Genomic DNA, 17,939 nt, shown 5'->3' with positions numbered 1-17,939 from the left:
TAATTTATTTTTATAAATGCTTTTTTACTGTTAGTCTAGATCTATTACAAATTTAATTACATGACTGATCCAAACTAATTGAAACAAGCTTTGTTTGTAAAAAAGTTATTTAAAATATTTTTCTTGTTTAATTATTATTAACTCTTTAGATTAATAAGACTCTTTAATACACATTTTGACATATTATAGGATCAAAAAATTTTGGAAAATAATTATTTGAACACTTGAAACCTTATTGCTGTTTTCGTTTTAATTTCTGTTTGGATATGTTTCTGAATATTGGGTCATTCTTAGCTGTGAGTTTTGTGATCAATCATACAGCTACTCTATAAGTAATTTTATTTGATCAAATAAAGTTTCCAATACTTCAAACTGGATCAAATAATATAAATGTTTATGAGGACAGACCCTTAATTTTTAAGTTGACCAGTAATTAGAATATTTAACCAATAGGAACGAATCAAAATTATCATGAAAGACAATAAGAAAGAGAATGCTATTATTTATTGTATAGAAGCATAATGGCACTTGTAATCATATATATATATGTACAGGTAGTAACTGATACAAAGTAGATTTATCACACAAAATATGTGTAATAAAATAACTCTACTAGAATTACATATTTTTTGGCCTTTATCAACAAGATCACAGTAAACAATAAACGAGCACATATATGTCTCACATGATTGATTATTCAAGTTCTATGGACACACAATGGACATTTCTTTCAGACACGCTAGAAACACATGGAAAATAAACAACATAGTTACACTACATTGTGTAATTGTTTAACTTTCTCTTGCACTGTAGATCATCAGTCTATTTCGTAACATTTCTTTCTAGCACAATGGCATATGCTGAAGGCTATCAGATTCTGCTTATATATAAATTAAAATGTGCTATTTTGCTTGAGGTGATGCCCGAAGTTCAAGCTAGAGAGTTCATGAGTTTGAACTTCATTATCTAACATCTACTCTATCCTTTATCTAGCATCTTCTCTATGCTGTATCTAACATCTTCTCTATCCTTTATCTAACATCTTCTCTATCCTTTATCTAACATCTACTCTATCCTTTATCTAACATCTTCTCTATCCTTTATCTAACATCTTCTCTATCCTGTATCTAACATCTTCTCTATTCTTTATCTAACATCTTCTCTATCCTTTATCTAACATCTTCTCTATCCTGTATCTAACATCTTCTCTATTCTTTATCTAACATCTTCTCTATCCTTTATCTAACATCTACTCTATCCTTTATCTAACATCTTCTCTATCCTTTATCTAACATCTTCTCTATCCTTTATCTAACATCTTCTTTATCCTTTATCTAACATCTTCTCTATCCTTTATCTTAATTCCTTATTCTCTTTTGTCCATGATCATTATCCGAGTTGTTTGAAGTCATTTAATCCTTTGTGCTTACAACAGAAACATACATATTTCCCCAGGTATTACTATTTATGTGTAACAGAGTTGTTCCACCTTGCCAATATTCGGTTTAACAATTAACAAAGTGGTGTGTGCTTGTAGAAGAAATCTGTATATTATCATACATCCTGCTAGGACTGATTTTTCTTGATGCCTGTAGCGGCATATAAGTTGTACTAAAGTCTGCTAGGCTGTTTATGTCCCAAGAGCCAAAATATATGTTTCCCCGCCACATATACGTCTTCATGTGGATGTGTTTAGAGCAGAAATGTTTATAAGTAGTCCAAGAGACTCGTGTCTTTTGTAAGCCATGACTCAAAGAATAAAACTGTATATATTTTCCTAGACACTGGTTCATCTTGCATGCTTCTCTTCCACTTGTTAATTTGATGTGACTACTAGGAGTTATTTAAAAATTGTTTTTTGGTGGAAACAAGTTGAGAGATGACAGAAGGTATTAAACTTTGTTGACTGCGCATAAATGGATGACTCTGAAAACAAAAAAATGGTTAGGTTGATTAAAGGAACAATTTGCAATTATAAACTATACATTGTAAATTTTAAATAAGAAAAGTATTATTTTTTTTGTAAAAGTCATTGATTATTTTTTAAAGTGTGATCACATTAAGTAGCATAGTTTGATATAAATAAATACTGCTAAGTTTCATAGTAACTGACGGTTTGTGATCCACTAATAGGTCAAAGAATGTATTAATTTAGACAGAAGGTATTTTATAAATACATTAATTTTCAAAAAAAGTTTGAATACTGACATACACATCATACACTTATAGACTTATTAAGAAAAATATTTTTTTTGCATTTCTTTCTCTTAACCAACATAATGTTGGTCAAGTGATATAGCTCTAGGTTTTGAAACTATGGGATCTCAAGTTTAAATATTAATGAAGGCTTAAATTTTGAATTTCGGATGTCTCCGAGTTCAAGCAGCGCTAATAGGGCATTTACTGGGGAGATTATTGCACTGGCTACGTTATAAAAATGCTTCATAGTCAAAGGTAAAAAACAATCTCATCTCTTATGAGCTCAAAGATTACTGTGTTCAATCCTGACTGCATAAACCACAGACTAAGATGACTTTTATATAATCAGCCTCGCTCAAACTTGACTTGCTTGCATTAGCTTGTTCAGCTTTGACCATATGTAGACGTATTTAACATTGAGAATGTTCATATAGGCAATTTAGCACTGACGATGTACAAGATAACTTAACCTTGACTATTTAGTATTGATACGTATAGATTAGATTAGCACTGACAATGTACAGGCTAGTTTAGAAGTGACAATGCAAAGGCTAGTTTAAATGTTATACAAAAAATGTAGGTCTATATAAATTTTAAATAATTGCAAAACTTGGGTATTTATTGTCATTTCATTATTTCAAATTTGTAAAAAAAAATATTTACAAGCATTTTATTTGTTTCATTGCTTGTTCTAAAACTGATGTTTGTTTTGATCTGGACACTGCTGAAAACACAATTCAATGGAATAGCACACATCATGAAACAATGCCCTTGTTATTTTGGACCATACATGTTCAATGACATCTCTACATTCAATAACTGTTAAATATTTCAAACTGTATGCTTTGTCATTTAGGTATCCACATAAGAAAAAAAATCTAGAGGTGTGAGGTTTGAGTTTACAATTATTTATGGGTATACATTTTTTGGGACACCTTGGTATTTTACTTTTTTTGTTACTATAGGTTTGCCATGATCAAAGAATTACAGAAAACTTGGTCCAAATAACAAACTGAATTAAGTCCAAGCCCACTTACTAACAAATCCTGCCCTGAGAGTCGTAACGCTGGCATTTTGTGAAGGCTGAAAAATATATTAAGTTTTGTATTAAATATATTAGCAAGATTCAAATTTTTCTCTTATTTTTAGCCAAAGATAATTCAACATGATCAACTTATTTGTGCTTACCATCTATTAACAAAGTCAATTAGATTTTGAGAAAACTGGCCCATAGGAAGCTTGATTTGAGGCTGTAAAGCAAAATGAAATTTTAATGGAATCAACCAAAATGTATGAAACTATAATTATAAAGTAACGAAGTTGATAACATATAACTTTCAATTCTGTTTAAAGCATACTTTTGATTCTCTTTTTGCATAGCCCAGTAATTGCATAAGCTCTTTTACAAGAAAGCTATACATTTAAAGGGTTCAACAGAATTGCATAAAGACTTTTTGTTATTTTAAAATGTATATATCATCTGAAATAGTCAAAATAATTACGGGCAGATTTAATGTAGTGAAATAAACTTAATCATTTATTACTTCCCTTGTTACCTAAACTGTAGGTAGAGTAGCAATGATAGCAGCTGTGTTTATTGAATGAATTGTTTAAAAGCTTTTGTTGTCATGAAATGACTTTATTTCAACTTTAGAACTTGGGACTTACCACACAACATTGAGAAACCTTGTATTCAACTTACCTCTTCAATAATGACTTTCATTATTTCTATTGGCTGTAACACAGAATTCCGTTCATTTGTATTTAACTGAAAATAAATGGGAAACAAAAGATCTCATTGATATCAATAGTTACAAAATATCGAGAGCAAAGAACGTACCCTTTTTCACAAAATTATTTGTTTTAATTCAGGTATCTTTTATTAGCATATCATTATTGCAATGAGAAAAATATTATAATTTGCTCCATAGATCATAATTTGCTTTGTCTTGATTAGTGAATGAGCATTTATCCAAGACACACTCATTAACCACTGACTTCCTATTGGACTTCTAAGAAAAAGAACTTAATTAAACAGCTAACTAACTACATTACTAATTAAAAATGTAAATAAGGGAATTTTGTGATGTTCAGTTTAAAAGTAATTTTAAATTAATTATTTTTCTTTTAAAATTCAATGCACTGGGTAGAAATAGGAAGTTTTTATCTTAAAAAACTATTGATTCTTTAAATACCGGTATAGATACATGTTATAAACATCGTCAGCCATAGAGTCGAAAACCATGTTCATGTAGTATGGTCGTATATACACTGAATGACTATAAAACACACAACTCTAACATTTTGTGAACACATTCTTTCAGACGAGTTACAAGCACATGTTAACATAAGAACGACAACCAATATAATAAATCATATTCATAACAATACACAAGAAAAAATGTATAATTAGCATTAAAGTAACATGAAACCACATTTTTTAAAATTAAAAGGTGTCTCATTTGTGACAGGCATAACTATTAGCTTCTAATACATTTTTTAAAATATATTTATTTTTTAATTTGCCTAAATATTAAATGATAAAACTTACAGTAGCAAAAGGCAATTTTCCAGTCGCCAACTGAAAAAAAAATGTGAACTGTAAATTATTTGAGAACATAAGTCCAAAAATTAAACAATTAAATTCTTTAAATAAAGACTGAATATCATAAAAGATGAGTGTTCTTTATGCTGCTGAGTATTATAAATTAAAATAAATTCAAGAAATACTACAGTTTAAATGAACCACAATGGTGACTGACCTCAAATAATGTTACCCCTAAGCTCCACACTTCAGCAGGTATACCATAATCATGTCCTTGTAGTCTTTCCGGCTAAAAGAAAGAACAGTAGTAGTTATAGTAGTTATACTAGTAGTTAAGTAAAGTTTCCCATTCAGACCTTGCGATCTATAGGGCAGATGATGTTAAGGTCATCTGTTTCTTTGGCCAACGGTTAATGATCAGGGCATCATGTGTTATACTCTAGTCACAGATGCCTCCAGAAATACTTTAAAGACCAGCTAGGATTCCCATTTGCCTTAACTGACATCAAAGAGAGCAATTGACTTCTGAATGAGACAGTTGGAGTTTTTTTTTACACATTTAATACCAAAAGAAAATCCACTGCTGATAACAGACATAGAGGTTGAAAAGAGAACCTAAATTGACCACCAGCAGACAACGGTCATGTCTGCGCTGGATGTGGTAAAATATGTAGGTCGCAATTCTAGGATTATAAATTATAAGATTATATTCATTTTATTTTTAAAATGTTACTTACAGCCATGTAAACGTTAGTACCAAGGAATGTTGTGGCAATAGATTTGACAAGCTGAAAGGAAAACATAAAATGGAAAGTTAAATATTGACAAACAGCAATTTGACAAACAAAAGCTTTTTAAAATCTAACTTAAAAGTAACTTTTTAAATGTATTTTTTTTACTCTAAACAAATATACAAATGAAGTCAATTAATTCCTTCATTCATAAAGCGACTATGGTTTATCCTGTAGAACACTTTTTCATGTGACTGTGGAGCCCTATTCAAGAAAGGCATTCCCGTCCACATAATGCAGATTCTTTGGATAAAAGCTTGGGCATTATTTATGGTTCTAATGATGTCACCCACACAGCAGTTTCCCCCTCTTCATACAGCTGATGGGTCCAATGGAATAGCAAATATCTGATCCAGTTTGGGATCAGTAGCATCGCAGGTTCTGCCAGGTAGTGGAACTGTATGCTCCTTATTTTTCCTCAGGGGTGTCTCAAAAAAGGCGTTCCTGTGTTTGGGTACATCAGCAAGGCACTAGAGGTTTGGATTTAGAGTTTACCTTCTCATAGGTGGGTGGCCAACCAAGGCTAAGGAGCCCCTCTTACCCAAAGCTTACTGCCAGTTGGTTGCCTTTGTCCCTTTTCCTGTCAATGGTAACAGTTCTACCAGTTTAAATATCTGAACCACACGTGAAAGTCAAGAGTTGGACTGGTTATCACAGGCTATTTGAAATGCTATCCATTGGAAGCATTTTATAGGTAATGGTGCACTTAAAACCAATACCAGTTCCGGTGATAACAAACTTTGTGGAACTAACGTCTAGGAGAACTTCTTAAAAATAAATGAACGATTTATAGGCACATAACAAAATCTAAGTTTATAGCAAAAAGTTAAAAAAAAAACAAATACAATAAACCTATTCTCAAATGAAAAAATCTCTTGTCTAGTGGTAGACAATAGCATTATCTCTGGACTATCAGACCAATATGCCATTAAAATAAAAAGTAAAAAAAAAAAAGCAACAACCAATAAAAAGTCACAAAATTTAGAGACACTCAAGAAATAGAAGATTAAAAAGAAAAAAGCAATAATACATAAAAATAATGAAATAAAACATTAAGCCATAACATAAAAATACTAACAATAAAATTATAAAATACCGTACTTAGAAAGACACAAAGCATATTTCACACACTAGAACAGATTTCAATGAATAATTTTTTCTTTACAAGCGCCATTAATGCGTGGAAGGGGTCACCTGAATAGCCAGAAAAATCAATGACTTAGCAGAGTTTAAATGTCTAACATGTATATTTCATGTGTGTGCTTAGAAAATAAGCGAAATGAAAACTTATCAGAAAGTATACCATGATGAAATCCTTATTGTCTTTCATAGATCTGAATAGTTTATAAGCAAAATATATTCTCTTCTACTCAATCAGCTTCTTCTGCCAGCCATATAGAAAACTTTTTTCCAACCCAGATTTCAGGAATGAGTCAAGTTGAATAAGCTTGAAGAGCTTGAGCCTTATGTTCTTTACTCTGTCTCTGTGGCATTTTACGTCTCAAGAGAAGATCTTTTCCCTTTGCAGCTTCTTGTACTTTACTAACATGTCACATATCCATATAATGAATGCACAGAAACAAGTTATTAACAATAAATACATTTCTAGGCTAATATTGGTGCTAGCCAGGGAAATATTTGACATGATGAGATAATGTAAAGTGACGACTAGTGGATGTTGAATGTTGAGTTATGGCATTGTGCCTCACCTGTGTACTGACTCCAAAGTCGCAAAGTTTGACCTGGCCAGCTGTATTGACAAGTATATTGTAGGGTTTAATATCTGAAACATAAAGAAACAGCATGCTGAAATGAAGGCAAAAACAACAAAATACCATGAAGTCTGACTATTTAATTTATAGAACTAAGCCAATGAAAAATTGGAAAGGAATGATGTTTCTAAGAAAGATGAAGGCATATAATTCATGCTAAACAACAAAATACCATGTAATACCATGTAGTCTGACTGTTTAATTTATAGAACAAAGCCCTTAACAGCAGCACCTCAAACAGCCCAGAAGAGTTGACAACACTCATTGTGATAATCCATCAGATGATATCAAAATTAAAAAGTGGATCCCTGGACACATTGGCATCATGGGAAATGAAAAGGCAGATAAGTTATCAAAGGAAGGTTCATCTATGGAACAACCAGATAGACCTGTTAACTACCTCACCCTAAGGTCAATGTTAGTCAACAATCAATGGGCATAAGGAAACACAGGCAGAGCCATGTACAAAGAAATGACTACGCCTAACAAACTGGACAGTATTAACTTCCTCCCACGCAAAGAACAATCTACAATTTTCCAACTAAGAACAGGACACACACCACTATTAAATTACCACCTGAACAAAATAAACTCCACACAACTCCCCCTTTGCAGACACTGCGCCCACCCCTTTGAAACCGTAAATCATATCCTCTTTGAATGCCCCTCCCTAATCCAGCTTAGGCAGACCCTACTTCCACTACAGCCCAACATAACCAACAGCCTGTACGGCAGTGCTGAACAACTGAAGAAAACAGCACACTTTTTTTCCTTGGCACAGTCTGCAAAAGAGCTCACAGCTCAGCAGCAATAAAGCTGGCTAGAAGAAGAAGAAAATAGAACTAAGCCAATGAAAAGTTGATACAATTGGAAAGCAATGATGTTCCTAAGAAAGATAAAAAAGGTCTAATCAAGATTCACATTTGAAAAAGAAAATATAAATGAGTCTTACCTCGATGTAATATTTTAAGGTTCCACATGTACAGCATCCCTTCAATAACAGACAAGCTTATCTGGCCCAAAACTAACTCATTCACTGGCATATAAAGATCCAGAGACCCACCTTGAAAAAAAAACAATAGAAGTTAATGTGAAAAAAATTTAAATGTCACATTAAAAAAAAAGAAAATCCAAAAATAATATGTCTGAAGTAAAATGGGCCAATTCTTCAATCTAAAAATATAATTAGTTAAAATTAAAACGTATGATAAAATAATTTTAAAAATTACCATCCATAAACTCAGTACAGATTGAGATTCTGTTTTCAAAAAAGAAAGCCCCGTAGAATGATATGATCATGCGACAATTACACTGAAAAATAGCATTTACAAAAACATGCATGTGAATTGTAACTTCATTCAAATCAATATAATAATATCTTAGAAATGTGATTTAAAACTAATAATGATTAACAAAAGTTGACAGGCTCTATAAAAAAAACAGTTGCTAACCTTGTAAAGAATTTCTAATTCCAAAATGATCTGTCTTTGTTCAGGCACTGCAATATGAACTTCTATTTCCTAAGAAAGGTAAAATACAGAGAATTAGAAGGAACTTCTTACTTCATTCAACATAGTTCTAAGTGTATATATATATATATATATATATATATATATTCGCACTTCATAATTTAAACAAAGGAAACATACGGTAACAAAGGATACAACTTAGTGATAAAACTCTTCGTAATGTCACAGACAAAAATATGGAAAACAAATGTTCACAATAACCACAATGGCAAAAGGCCTACCTTAACAGCCATAATCTTTCCAGTAGGTTTATGTATAGCTCTATAAAAAAAACAAAATAAGAACACTGACTTGTGTTGACAAATAAATAAAACTAGAAAGGTGAACACAGAACAATAAAAAAAAACAACATAAAAATAAACTTTGGACAGTTTCATAATTTTGGAAAGAAGAATGTTTTTAAGAATAGTAGTGTTACATTAGTTCCTTGAATATCAACTCACTTGTAAACCTGTCCACCATTTCCAGCACCAATCATTCGTTCATAGTGTAACGATTCTTTGGTAATTTCACCACAGCTCAATATACTCTCAAACCCAACTCCTGCTGGGCTGATTAATAAATAAAAGAAAATATTGTACATAATCAAAATAATAATTTTGTTTACAAAAAAAAACAAACATTAAAACTGGTCTATTAAGCTAAAACAAACTACGATTATCTAAGAATAAAAATATACACTTTAAAAAAATATCTTGAGCTGAGATCCAATAACATACTTCTTATTCAAAATATTCATCTGTTGACGCCCCATTGAAACTGTTTTTTCCTCTGCCTGACTACCAGTTCTAACCTATTGAATGAATACAAGAACATTACCAATTATTAGAGGCCCAACAATTCAACTAAAACACAATTCTTAAGTTTTATGAAAGACATTTTTGTTAAATGCTTTAAAAGTTGACACAATGAGTCAAAAGAATTAACAGATGAACTATGTCTGAGTTAATGTGAAAGGAAAATCGTTTTTGTTTTTTAAAGATTACAAAAAAAAAAGTAAAATGGCTAAAGGATTTAGGATTTAGCCCTAAATTATTCAAACGTCACAATAAACTTTTCAAAAGAATTGATGGTTTCTAAAACTTTTATGTTCTTTTTAAAACATTTTAATTAAATGAATTGCTTCTAGAATTAGATTTTTAAAAAATCTGATTACATTCATATTTTAGAACACCTTTGCAACATGCACAAAAGTTTGCTCTGAGAAAACATTGTAACAGAAAATTAAAAAATTAATTACTAACTACTGTTATTGAGAAATTGAGTTTACTTTTTAAAAATCCAATGATTATTGTAAACAAATATTATTTCTGTATTAGAGCTGTATTAATTCCAAGAATGCATAGCTGGGCTTCCTCTAAATTGTAAAAAAACTTTTTTGTATACTGTATACAAGCCTCTCATCTAAAACATTTTTAAAAGCTCTTAGTTGACTGGTATTACAACAAGTTTTTAAAATATCGGTACTTACCTTTAACCCATGGATATTTCTAATTTGTGGCGTTTTAGGTTCTATGGATTAAAAAAAAAAAAAGAACAAAAATTGTTCAACAATAACAAAGATGCATGAATAACATATAAGAAATATGAATTATTACTTAAATTATCTAAGTAAGATGTCTGAAAGAGTTATGTCTTCTTCCTCAAAGGAATAAGTAATTTTAACAAACAAATAACATGAGTGACAAGGTGAAGATATAACTTCAGACAAGAATGCAGGAAGAGCAGGAGAATAAGTACTTAGTGATCAAATTTTATCCGAGACATTGGTTAGCAACCACTGGCAATAAAGGACAAATATATTAAGTAAAAAGTTATTCTTTCAGACCATGCGGTCCAAAGGGTAGATGATGTTAAGGTTATCTGTTTCTTTCGCCAACGGTTAATGAGCAGGGTATCACAATGACCAACCGCCTTTACTTTCCCCCAACTAAAGTCAGGTACCCATTAGAGTTGGAAGGACTCAGGGGTGCCCCAAAATACCCCAAAGTTCAAAATCCCAGTCTTTATCGAGATTCAAACCCAGTTTTGGAAGCCAACAGTTTAACCACTCAGCCCCAATACATTAAGTGCTTCTGCCAAAATTATCCACCAACTTTAATAGTTCCTTTTCCCTTGTATATATTGTTTGCTATAAAAAATAGTGTATTCTACACCTCTGAGTTTACAACTGCATGCAAAGTAAAAATGAATCCTAGTGAGGGCATTTTTTTAAATCATTATTTTTACACTTTTTACATTCAAGACCTAGGTATTAAAGAAAACATAGATGTAATAAAAACCCACGTTTTGGAAAAATAATCAAAGGTGGAAACAATCCTCTGTCTCTGTCTTCATCGCTGAGTTCCCTGAAATACTATCAGAAGAGAACATTATTTGATTGTATTTTAATTTCTAAACAATGTAGTCTGCTTGGTAGGTACTGACAAATGGAAAATCTTACATAGCTAAACATATCTCTCATTTCCTCATCACTGCGGACTGTAATTCTGTCACCATCTTCATCCTCATCTGAAATACAATTTGAAAACTTACATTGATAATTATTGTTGTGTTAACTTTGTAATAGAAAAAGAAAATCTTATGCAATGTTTCTCAGACTTTTACCAATGGTTCCCAACTAAACAAAAAGAATGTGTTCTTGTCTTCCTCAACCAGCTGGGTTTTAAGAATGAAAAAGAGAAGAAACTTAAAAGACAAAAGTTTCCAGTTTTATTTTGCATTTACAATTTCTTTAAAATCCAACTTTAAGGAATAAATGTTGATTAAAGCTAGTTATTTAGTTTCTTTTTATTGTTTTTTTCTTTTTTTTTTTTTTTGGAAATAGTGTTTCGTAGATAATTTTTTAGTGTTTCATATACACTAGAAAAGATTCTTTCTGGAAAAAGTGGATAGATAGAAGGCTCACTCTCTTGTTTCATCTTGTTTAAAATAGTTTCATAGGTGCAATGGTCAATTTTTATGTTTATTGTAAGTACAAATGAATAAACCATTTTTAAAAAATATTAAGATGCAGTTTGAGTTTTTAAAAGCTGATTGGGATCTAAACTATAGCAGCTCCTACAAAGTATGTTAATGATGAAAATGGTTTCACATTGGTTAATTCAAAGCCTGTGATGTGAATGTAATCTAGGAGTTTTGTTTGTACCATAATGAGTGAGCATGAATGACCTGACCTGCAGGAGTAACTTATGAGTTTAAGTGTAACAAACTTTCTTTGGTCATAGAAATTTTGTTGTTTTAAATCTTACATTCAAAAGCTGTTGGTGATGAGTCTGGAATAATCTGTGAGAAAACTTCCTGAAAATAAACAGAAATATGTACAATTTACAAAGTAATAATTCTAGTTTTTTTTAAACAACATATAACTAGCAATATGTATCATGGCCAGGATTAGTCACCATCTTCTTCTTTATTTAACTATTTATGGCAACTGAGCTGTAAGAATGTAAACAGTGTCTGCACAAGACAAATTAAAGTATGGCCTCTCTTGTTCTCCTTTCACAGGGGGAAAACTATTTTTAAGATGTGAAACGGGATCCCATTTCTCAAATTCTAAAGCTTTTCTTCTAAAAATACATTTTACAGACAAAACTTTTTATATGACATTTTCCAAAGTCTAACAGAAAAAAAAAATTAAAGGGAGACCATTGAGACTGGATGGCTGCCTGGTCATGCGGTTTACGCGCTGGACTGTCGTTTGGATTTATCTATGGTCCCGGGTTCAAAACCTGCCCGCTCCCATCCCCCATCATATTGCGGGAAGTTTGGACTAGGAAGTAAACTATCTTCAACTCTGAAGGAACATCCGAAACATGTAAAACATTTTACAAACATTTTACAGACTTTAAAATCAGTTTTGCCTTATGCAATTGTGGCACAGCAAACTTGAAATGCAGCTACCCAGTATATATATGGCTCCAGAGATGACCAAAACCTCCTGCAGGATGGCATAGGTAGGGTTTGAACCTGGGACCCTCACAACCATTGAATGGCAGTCCAGCGCTTTTATACCACATACCACACAACTGGCAGCCATCCTACTTCTACTTATTGGAGTTGATGTACAAAGATAAATTTAGTGTCAGAAATCTTTGTAGATTTTATTCAAAGCAGTCATGTCAATTTCACATTTTTGTCATAGTGCTACCTAGCCTTTAGGTAACATGCATGTATTGTGTATGGTGTATAGGCCTACTAACTAACAATATGTAACATGTTCACACACAATTTTTTAAAATTACCAATGTTTGTCGGAATGTTACTTCATCTGGATTAACAAACCAATCCATGTCTTGATTATTTTCAGAACGTATACGAATGGTAAATGGGGGTTCAGACATGATTTTATTTTATAATAAATAAGAGGGAAGATGAAGAGACCTGAGTCTCAGGCTGAGAGTCTATAAAAAAGATATATTCTATAGTACTGGTATGATGAGTAGGCCTAATATTACTGTGTAGATCTAGATCTCATATATTACAGGCGTTACTTCACTATACACTAAAATTAAAAGTACTAATACAGAAGAAATCTGAAGTTGACAGAACACCAAACATTGAAACAGACTTATATTACTTATAATACTTATTTTAACAGGGGGGGGAGGGTAAAAATACGAAAGGATAATCTGTTCTGCTTTCTAAATATAGATCTATATATAAAGTTTATAGATCTAGGTGTTATGTGTAGACTAGTATCTAGATCTAGAATCTAAGTTAGATAGGATAGAGCTATTAGCTACTATTTAACTATTACAAGTATTAGTTCTAGCTAGTCTAGTATCGGTAGACGAAACATTTTTTTTTTCTAAAACAATTTTGAACCCGGAAAAAAAACATTTGATTCTTAAAAATGTAGATATATGTCAGTGCATGACTCTGAACTAGAAATTGTCACCATGACTGTTTATCCCAATACATGGGCCATAACCCGAAAAAGGAATTTAGAAAGGATGATAATTTAGAGTAATCTCCTCAAGGTCGTAGATACTTGATATATATTTAGATCTAATACTGTAGTACAGTAGCTTGTTATTAAGTCTTAGATCTCGTTTATAAATAAGCCTACTTCGATAGGCAATGCTAGGACATGGCGTCGGCAATGTCAACTAAGATTCTGGGACCTCTTCGACTGTCAAAGCAATTGATAAGTGCCAGGTTAGTTGACCATCCTTAGGTTTATCATTCATTATGATGTTTGATGTACACATCAGACATGATCAGAAATTCTGAGAAATCATATGAATTTTAATTTATGACAGTCACTGAGAGTCTAGATCATAGATTAAAATTGTCATTATATAGTATTATAGATTAGATCTAATTATTCTAATCTATTAATAAATTTAATTTAATTAATTTAATTAAAAATAAGGTAATATCATATTATAAATATAAAAAATATAATAAATATAATTATATATCTATTATTAATTACCCTATAATTATCTATTTTATTATGATTATCTAGATTATTCTAGGACTAGATACTAAGATAGATATCTATTCTATAGTTCGTCAATTCAGTATTTGTCTCGTGTATTTTGTGTAATAATTATTTTTTTGTAAATAATGTATAGACTATTGACTAGACTCTATCTCTATATTAGATCTATATAGTGAAATTATATACTATACTTATAGACACTATACTATAGTAAATATAGCAAAAATAGTTACTAGATCTAGTCTATAAAGTATAATTACTGTAATAGTGTTAGTGTATTATAGTCATAATAGTGTATGTAGATATACAATATTTAATATATATACATATATATTATTATTATACTCAGTTATATAGTAATATAGTCAATATACGTAACATTGAACATAATACACGTTACTTCGCTAGATCTAGTTGTCATTAGTTAACATGCATGACTAGATGCATGACGCGTAGGACATAACCCTCTTCTTTTTTTTTGAAGTAACATCTGAATTATATAAAATAAGATCAGATAGGAAAACCAATGACTTAGCAGCATGACTAGAATAATAACATGGAATCATCATGGAACACTTAAGACGTAGATCTAATAATAGTCTTCTCTTATGAAGGAACATCTGCAATTTGTAAGATTATAAGATAAGATAATGGAGTTTAGCTGTGGTTTTTAATTACCTTTCCACTAAAGTTTCTTTTTTTTTTTATTTTTCAATTTGCACTGAAACTGAATCTAAATATAGGTTAGTGAATATTTTTGTGTTAATAACAAGTAAATTAAATAGCTTTACCACCCAGCCACCATGTTCCCAGAGTATACTACTTGCTGACCAAGTTAAATATTAGTAAAAGTAATGTTTAAGTTCAGAATATAGAAAAGCTCTGTTGTTTAGTTGTATTAATATATTCAAGTGCTATTACTTTGTGGCTTTATTATTTCAGTGGTTTTGTAAGAATATACATATATTTATATGTCAAGTAGTGCTGTATTGTGAATTATTGGATTAATGTTTTGAAGGAGTTCATTAAAAGAAAGAAAAAAAAAAGAAGCATAGAAGTTTCTTTGGAATATTTTAGTCCTTTTATATTTCCCCTGGCAAGGGATTCTGTTTGTCATTATATCTATCTATCTATCTATCTATCTGTCTGTCTGTCTGTCTGTCTGTCTGCCTGCCTGCACAAAGGAAAAATAAGTATTGTATGTAAACACAATCATAAATATAATGTCATCACGCTGTTATCTATATAGTTTACATCTATGGCCTCTGCATCTCCCGTTGACTTGCTAGTGAACAGCAGTAATTTGTGTGATAAATCTAAAGTATACAGTGTAAGTTAAGATGAATAACTGTTGTTTTCTATTTAGTTTTTGCAGGTCAAAATCAGATTTAACTGCGGCCACTGGACATACTTTCACTGAATATGAAAAACAGAGAGACAAGAAAGATGTCTCAATAATTGTGAATGAGAAAGTAAGTTCAGTTTGTTGTACTTTTCACTGGATTCATAATTGTAGTAAAAAAAAAAATCCTTTTTTTTTAATGATGTAATGTTTTTTGTTTTCTTTTCTGTAGATGGACATTTCGGCTATAAGTGGAGTGCCGGAAGAGCACATAAAGACCAGAACTGTCAGAATATTTGTTCCTGCTCGTAATACAATGCAGTCAGGAACCTATAACACACGCAGGTGGAGAATGGAGTTTGATTCACGAGAAAGATGGGAAAACCCATTAATGGGCTGGATTTCAACGTAAGAATTTGGTTTTTAGCTTAAATTTGAAAAGCCATGAGCAGAATGCTGTCAAATATCATTGCTTTATGGCATCTAATAGTTTATTCCTTGTTTCAATCTAGCTTTCAGCATTTAATAAGCAATAAATATAATGTCACTTTAATTAATTTCTTTTTATATTGCCTTCTTTCCTCCAGTGGTGATCCTTTGTCTAATCTTGAAGTCAACTTCAACAGTAAGGAAGATGCCATTTCATTTTGTGAGAAAAATGGTAAATACATGGTTTTGATGAGGGAGATTTTTAACATGCAAGAATTTTATTCACAATTGTTTTTCTTAATTATTCATTTACTTTAACTACAAAGCAGTTTAGTTTAGACAAGAGGATCTGTGTAGTATTCATTTGCAACCAGAGCTGGTAGCCATAAAATAGCTAGCACATGTATCAGTACGGCTTTGGTCATTATGTTAGTTCCCTTTCAGACCTTGTGGTCTATGGGGCAGATGATGTAAAGGTCATTTGTTTTTGTGGCCTACGGTTTACAAGGGTGTCTTGTGGCCAGCACAACAACCAACCGCCTTTACTTTTCCCCAACTAATGTCAGGTACCCATTAAATGTGGGTGGACTCAGATCCCAAAAGATCAATCCATCTATCCATCCCAGTGGCGCTACAGCCCATGGAGGGCTCTGGCCTGCTTCAACACATCCTTCCATTCAGATCTTTCCTGGGTCTTTCGTCTCCACACCCTAACCCCAAGCTGTTGCAGATCTGCTTCGACATCATCAATCCATTGTGTGATCAATGGAAAAATGTTTTGGAAAAGTGTTTTCCTCTTGATCTGTTATATTAAAAAAAAGAAAAAAAAAAGCATAAGTAGAACTTATGGCCCAAAGAACTCTTCTGTGTCTCAATCCATTGTTTCTCAGATAGAAAAACTCCCAAGTTTTAGTATATGGTTTAGTATAAGTAAATATTGTTTAATGTCGTAATCATTTTAAGTTCTAACACTAGAAACTTGCAAGTCTTCCATTATGTTGTTTAAACACTGACCTATGTCTCTTTTTTTCTTTTGACCAGGCTGGGATTGGTTTGTCGAGGAAGAGAAGAAACCAAAAATGGTCAAGAAATCGTATGGTGCCAACTTTGCTTGGAATAAAAGAACCAGAGTTTCTACCAAGTAGTCGTATTCTTTAGTCCAGTCAAGCTTTAGGAGACAATACATGTAATGTAATTAACTAAAGAATGTCATTGTTACTGCACTAAAAATTTAAATGGAATAGAAAAAAATATCGTTGCTCTGTTTGAATGGCAAAGATGTTTTCAGATATGTTTAAGCTTATTTTATTGATTTCTAAATGTGTTTCATAGTTGAAAATGTACACAGAGTCCAAGGTGTAGAATGAAAATAACAGTGTTGTATTTCTGTGCAGCATGAATTGTGTGAGATAAATAAATATGAACTTGTAACAAAGTTGTGTTTGCCTTTTGATATGATAACTTACTAAAGTCATGGCATCACTTAGGTTTTAGACAATGAACAAATTTAAAACATTATCCAGGAGATTCGTTCTACTTTAATTCCTCCAACACCTTATTTAAGATAAACAAGTGCAAATTCAAACTCAACATTAGAATTAAAAAGAAAAAAAAAAATTATTTGGCAAAGGATTTGGACATTTTTAACTCCGTAATTATTTTCTTACATAATTGTTCATTTTTGACATTTGTGCATTCTACCCTGTAATGATTAAACTTCAATAACATTTTTGTTTGTAATTTGAAAACGTTAGTTTTGGTATAGAATTATAGGAAAGTGCATGCTCTTTTTTATAGAACACAAATTAAAGTTTATAACGCCAAAAATGTATTTAATGGGGCCAAATCAACGATACCATCATTAATTAGGAGAGAAAGAGTTA

The 17,939-nt window shown here is 31.5% G+C and overlaps 2 protein-coding genes across 2 annotated transcripts; one reads left to right on the top strand and one right to left on the bottom strand.

The window, feature by feature from the left end:
* Positions 1-485: 485 nt before the first annotated feature.
* On the bottom strand, positions 486-13,733 carry LOC106079556 (dual specificity mitogen-activated protein kinase kinase 5-like). Its single transcript, XM_013240745.2, has 20 exons — positions 13,596-13,733; positions 13,081-13,239; positions 12,088-12,136; positions 11,280-11,347; positions 11,123-11,192; positions 10,308-10,348; positions 9,556-9,629; positions 9,280-9,387; positions 9,058-9,097; positions 8,759-8,827; positions 8,537-8,618; positions 8,260-8,370; positions 7,245-7,318; positions 5,482-5,532; positions 4,962-5,033; positions 4,751-4,780; positions 3,902-3,967; positions 3,388-3,449; positions 3,237-3,282; positions 486-1,926 (listed from the first exon to the last, which is right to left on the bottom strand). The coding sequence occupies exons 2-20, from the start codon at positions 13,177-13,179 to the stop codon at positions 1,834-1,836; spliced, it is 1,305 nt and encodes a 434-aa protein (XP_013096199.1). The 5' UTR covers positions 13,180-13,239; positions 13,596-13,733; the 3' UTR covers positions 486-1,833.
* Positions 13,734-13,805: 72 nt separating this feature from the next.
* LOC106079604 (NADH dehydrogenase [ubiquinone] iron-sulfur protein 4, mitochondrial-like) lies at positions 13,806-17,491 on the top strand. The gene is made up of 5 exons (XM_013240798.2): positions 13,806-13,996; positions 15,652-15,757; positions 15,860-16,035; positions 16,215-16,288; positions 17,098-17,491. The coding sequence occupies exons 1-5, from the start codon at positions 13,929-13,931 to the stop codon at positions 17,199-17,201; spliced, it is 528 nt and encodes a 175-aa protein (XP_013096252.1). The 5' UTR covers positions 13,806-13,928; the 3' UTR covers positions 17,202-17,491.
* Positions 17,492-17,939: the final 448 nt, after the last annotated feature.

Source organism: Biomphalaria glabrata, chromosome 1 (assembly GCF_947242115.1).
Source record: "Biomphalaria glabrata chromosome 1, xgBioGlab47.1, whole genome shotgun sequence".
In the NCBI taxonomy this organism is placed as follows: Eukaryota; Metazoa; Mollusca; class Gastropoda; family Planorbidae; genus Biomphalaria; species Biomphalaria glabrata.
The sequence above is the reverse complement of the archived record's forward strand: the minus strand, read 5'-3'. Positions and strand labels throughout refer to the sequence as shown.

Excerpts from the sequence above, each read along its gene's own strand:
- LOC106079556 (XM_013240745.2), bottom strand. The coding sequence starts at position 13,179 with ATGTCTGAACCCCCATTTACCATTCGTATACGTTCTGAAAATAATCAA. Across the intron at positions 11,193-11,279 it reads TGAGAGATATGTTTAGCTAT|TATTTCAGGGAACTCAGCGA; the intron begins GTAAGATTTTCC and ends CTCTTCTGATAG. Across the intron at positions 8,828-9,057 it reads GAAAGATTATGGCTGTTAAG|GAAATAGAAGTTCATATTGC; the intron begins GTAGGCCTTTTG and ends TACCTTTCTTAG.
- LOC106079604 (XM_013240798.2), top strand. The coding sequence starts at position 13,929 with ATGGCGTCGGCAATGTCAACTAAGATTCTGGGACCTCTTCGACTGTCA. Across the intron at positions 13,997-15,651 it reads AAGCAATTGATAAGTGCCAG|TTTTTGCAGGTCAAAATCAG; the intron begins GTTAGTTGACCA and ends TTTTCTATTTAG. Across the intron at positions 15,758-15,859 it reads CAATAATTGTGAATGAGAAA|ATGGACATTTCGGCTATAAG; the intron begins GTAAGTTCAGTT and ends TCTTTTCTGTAG.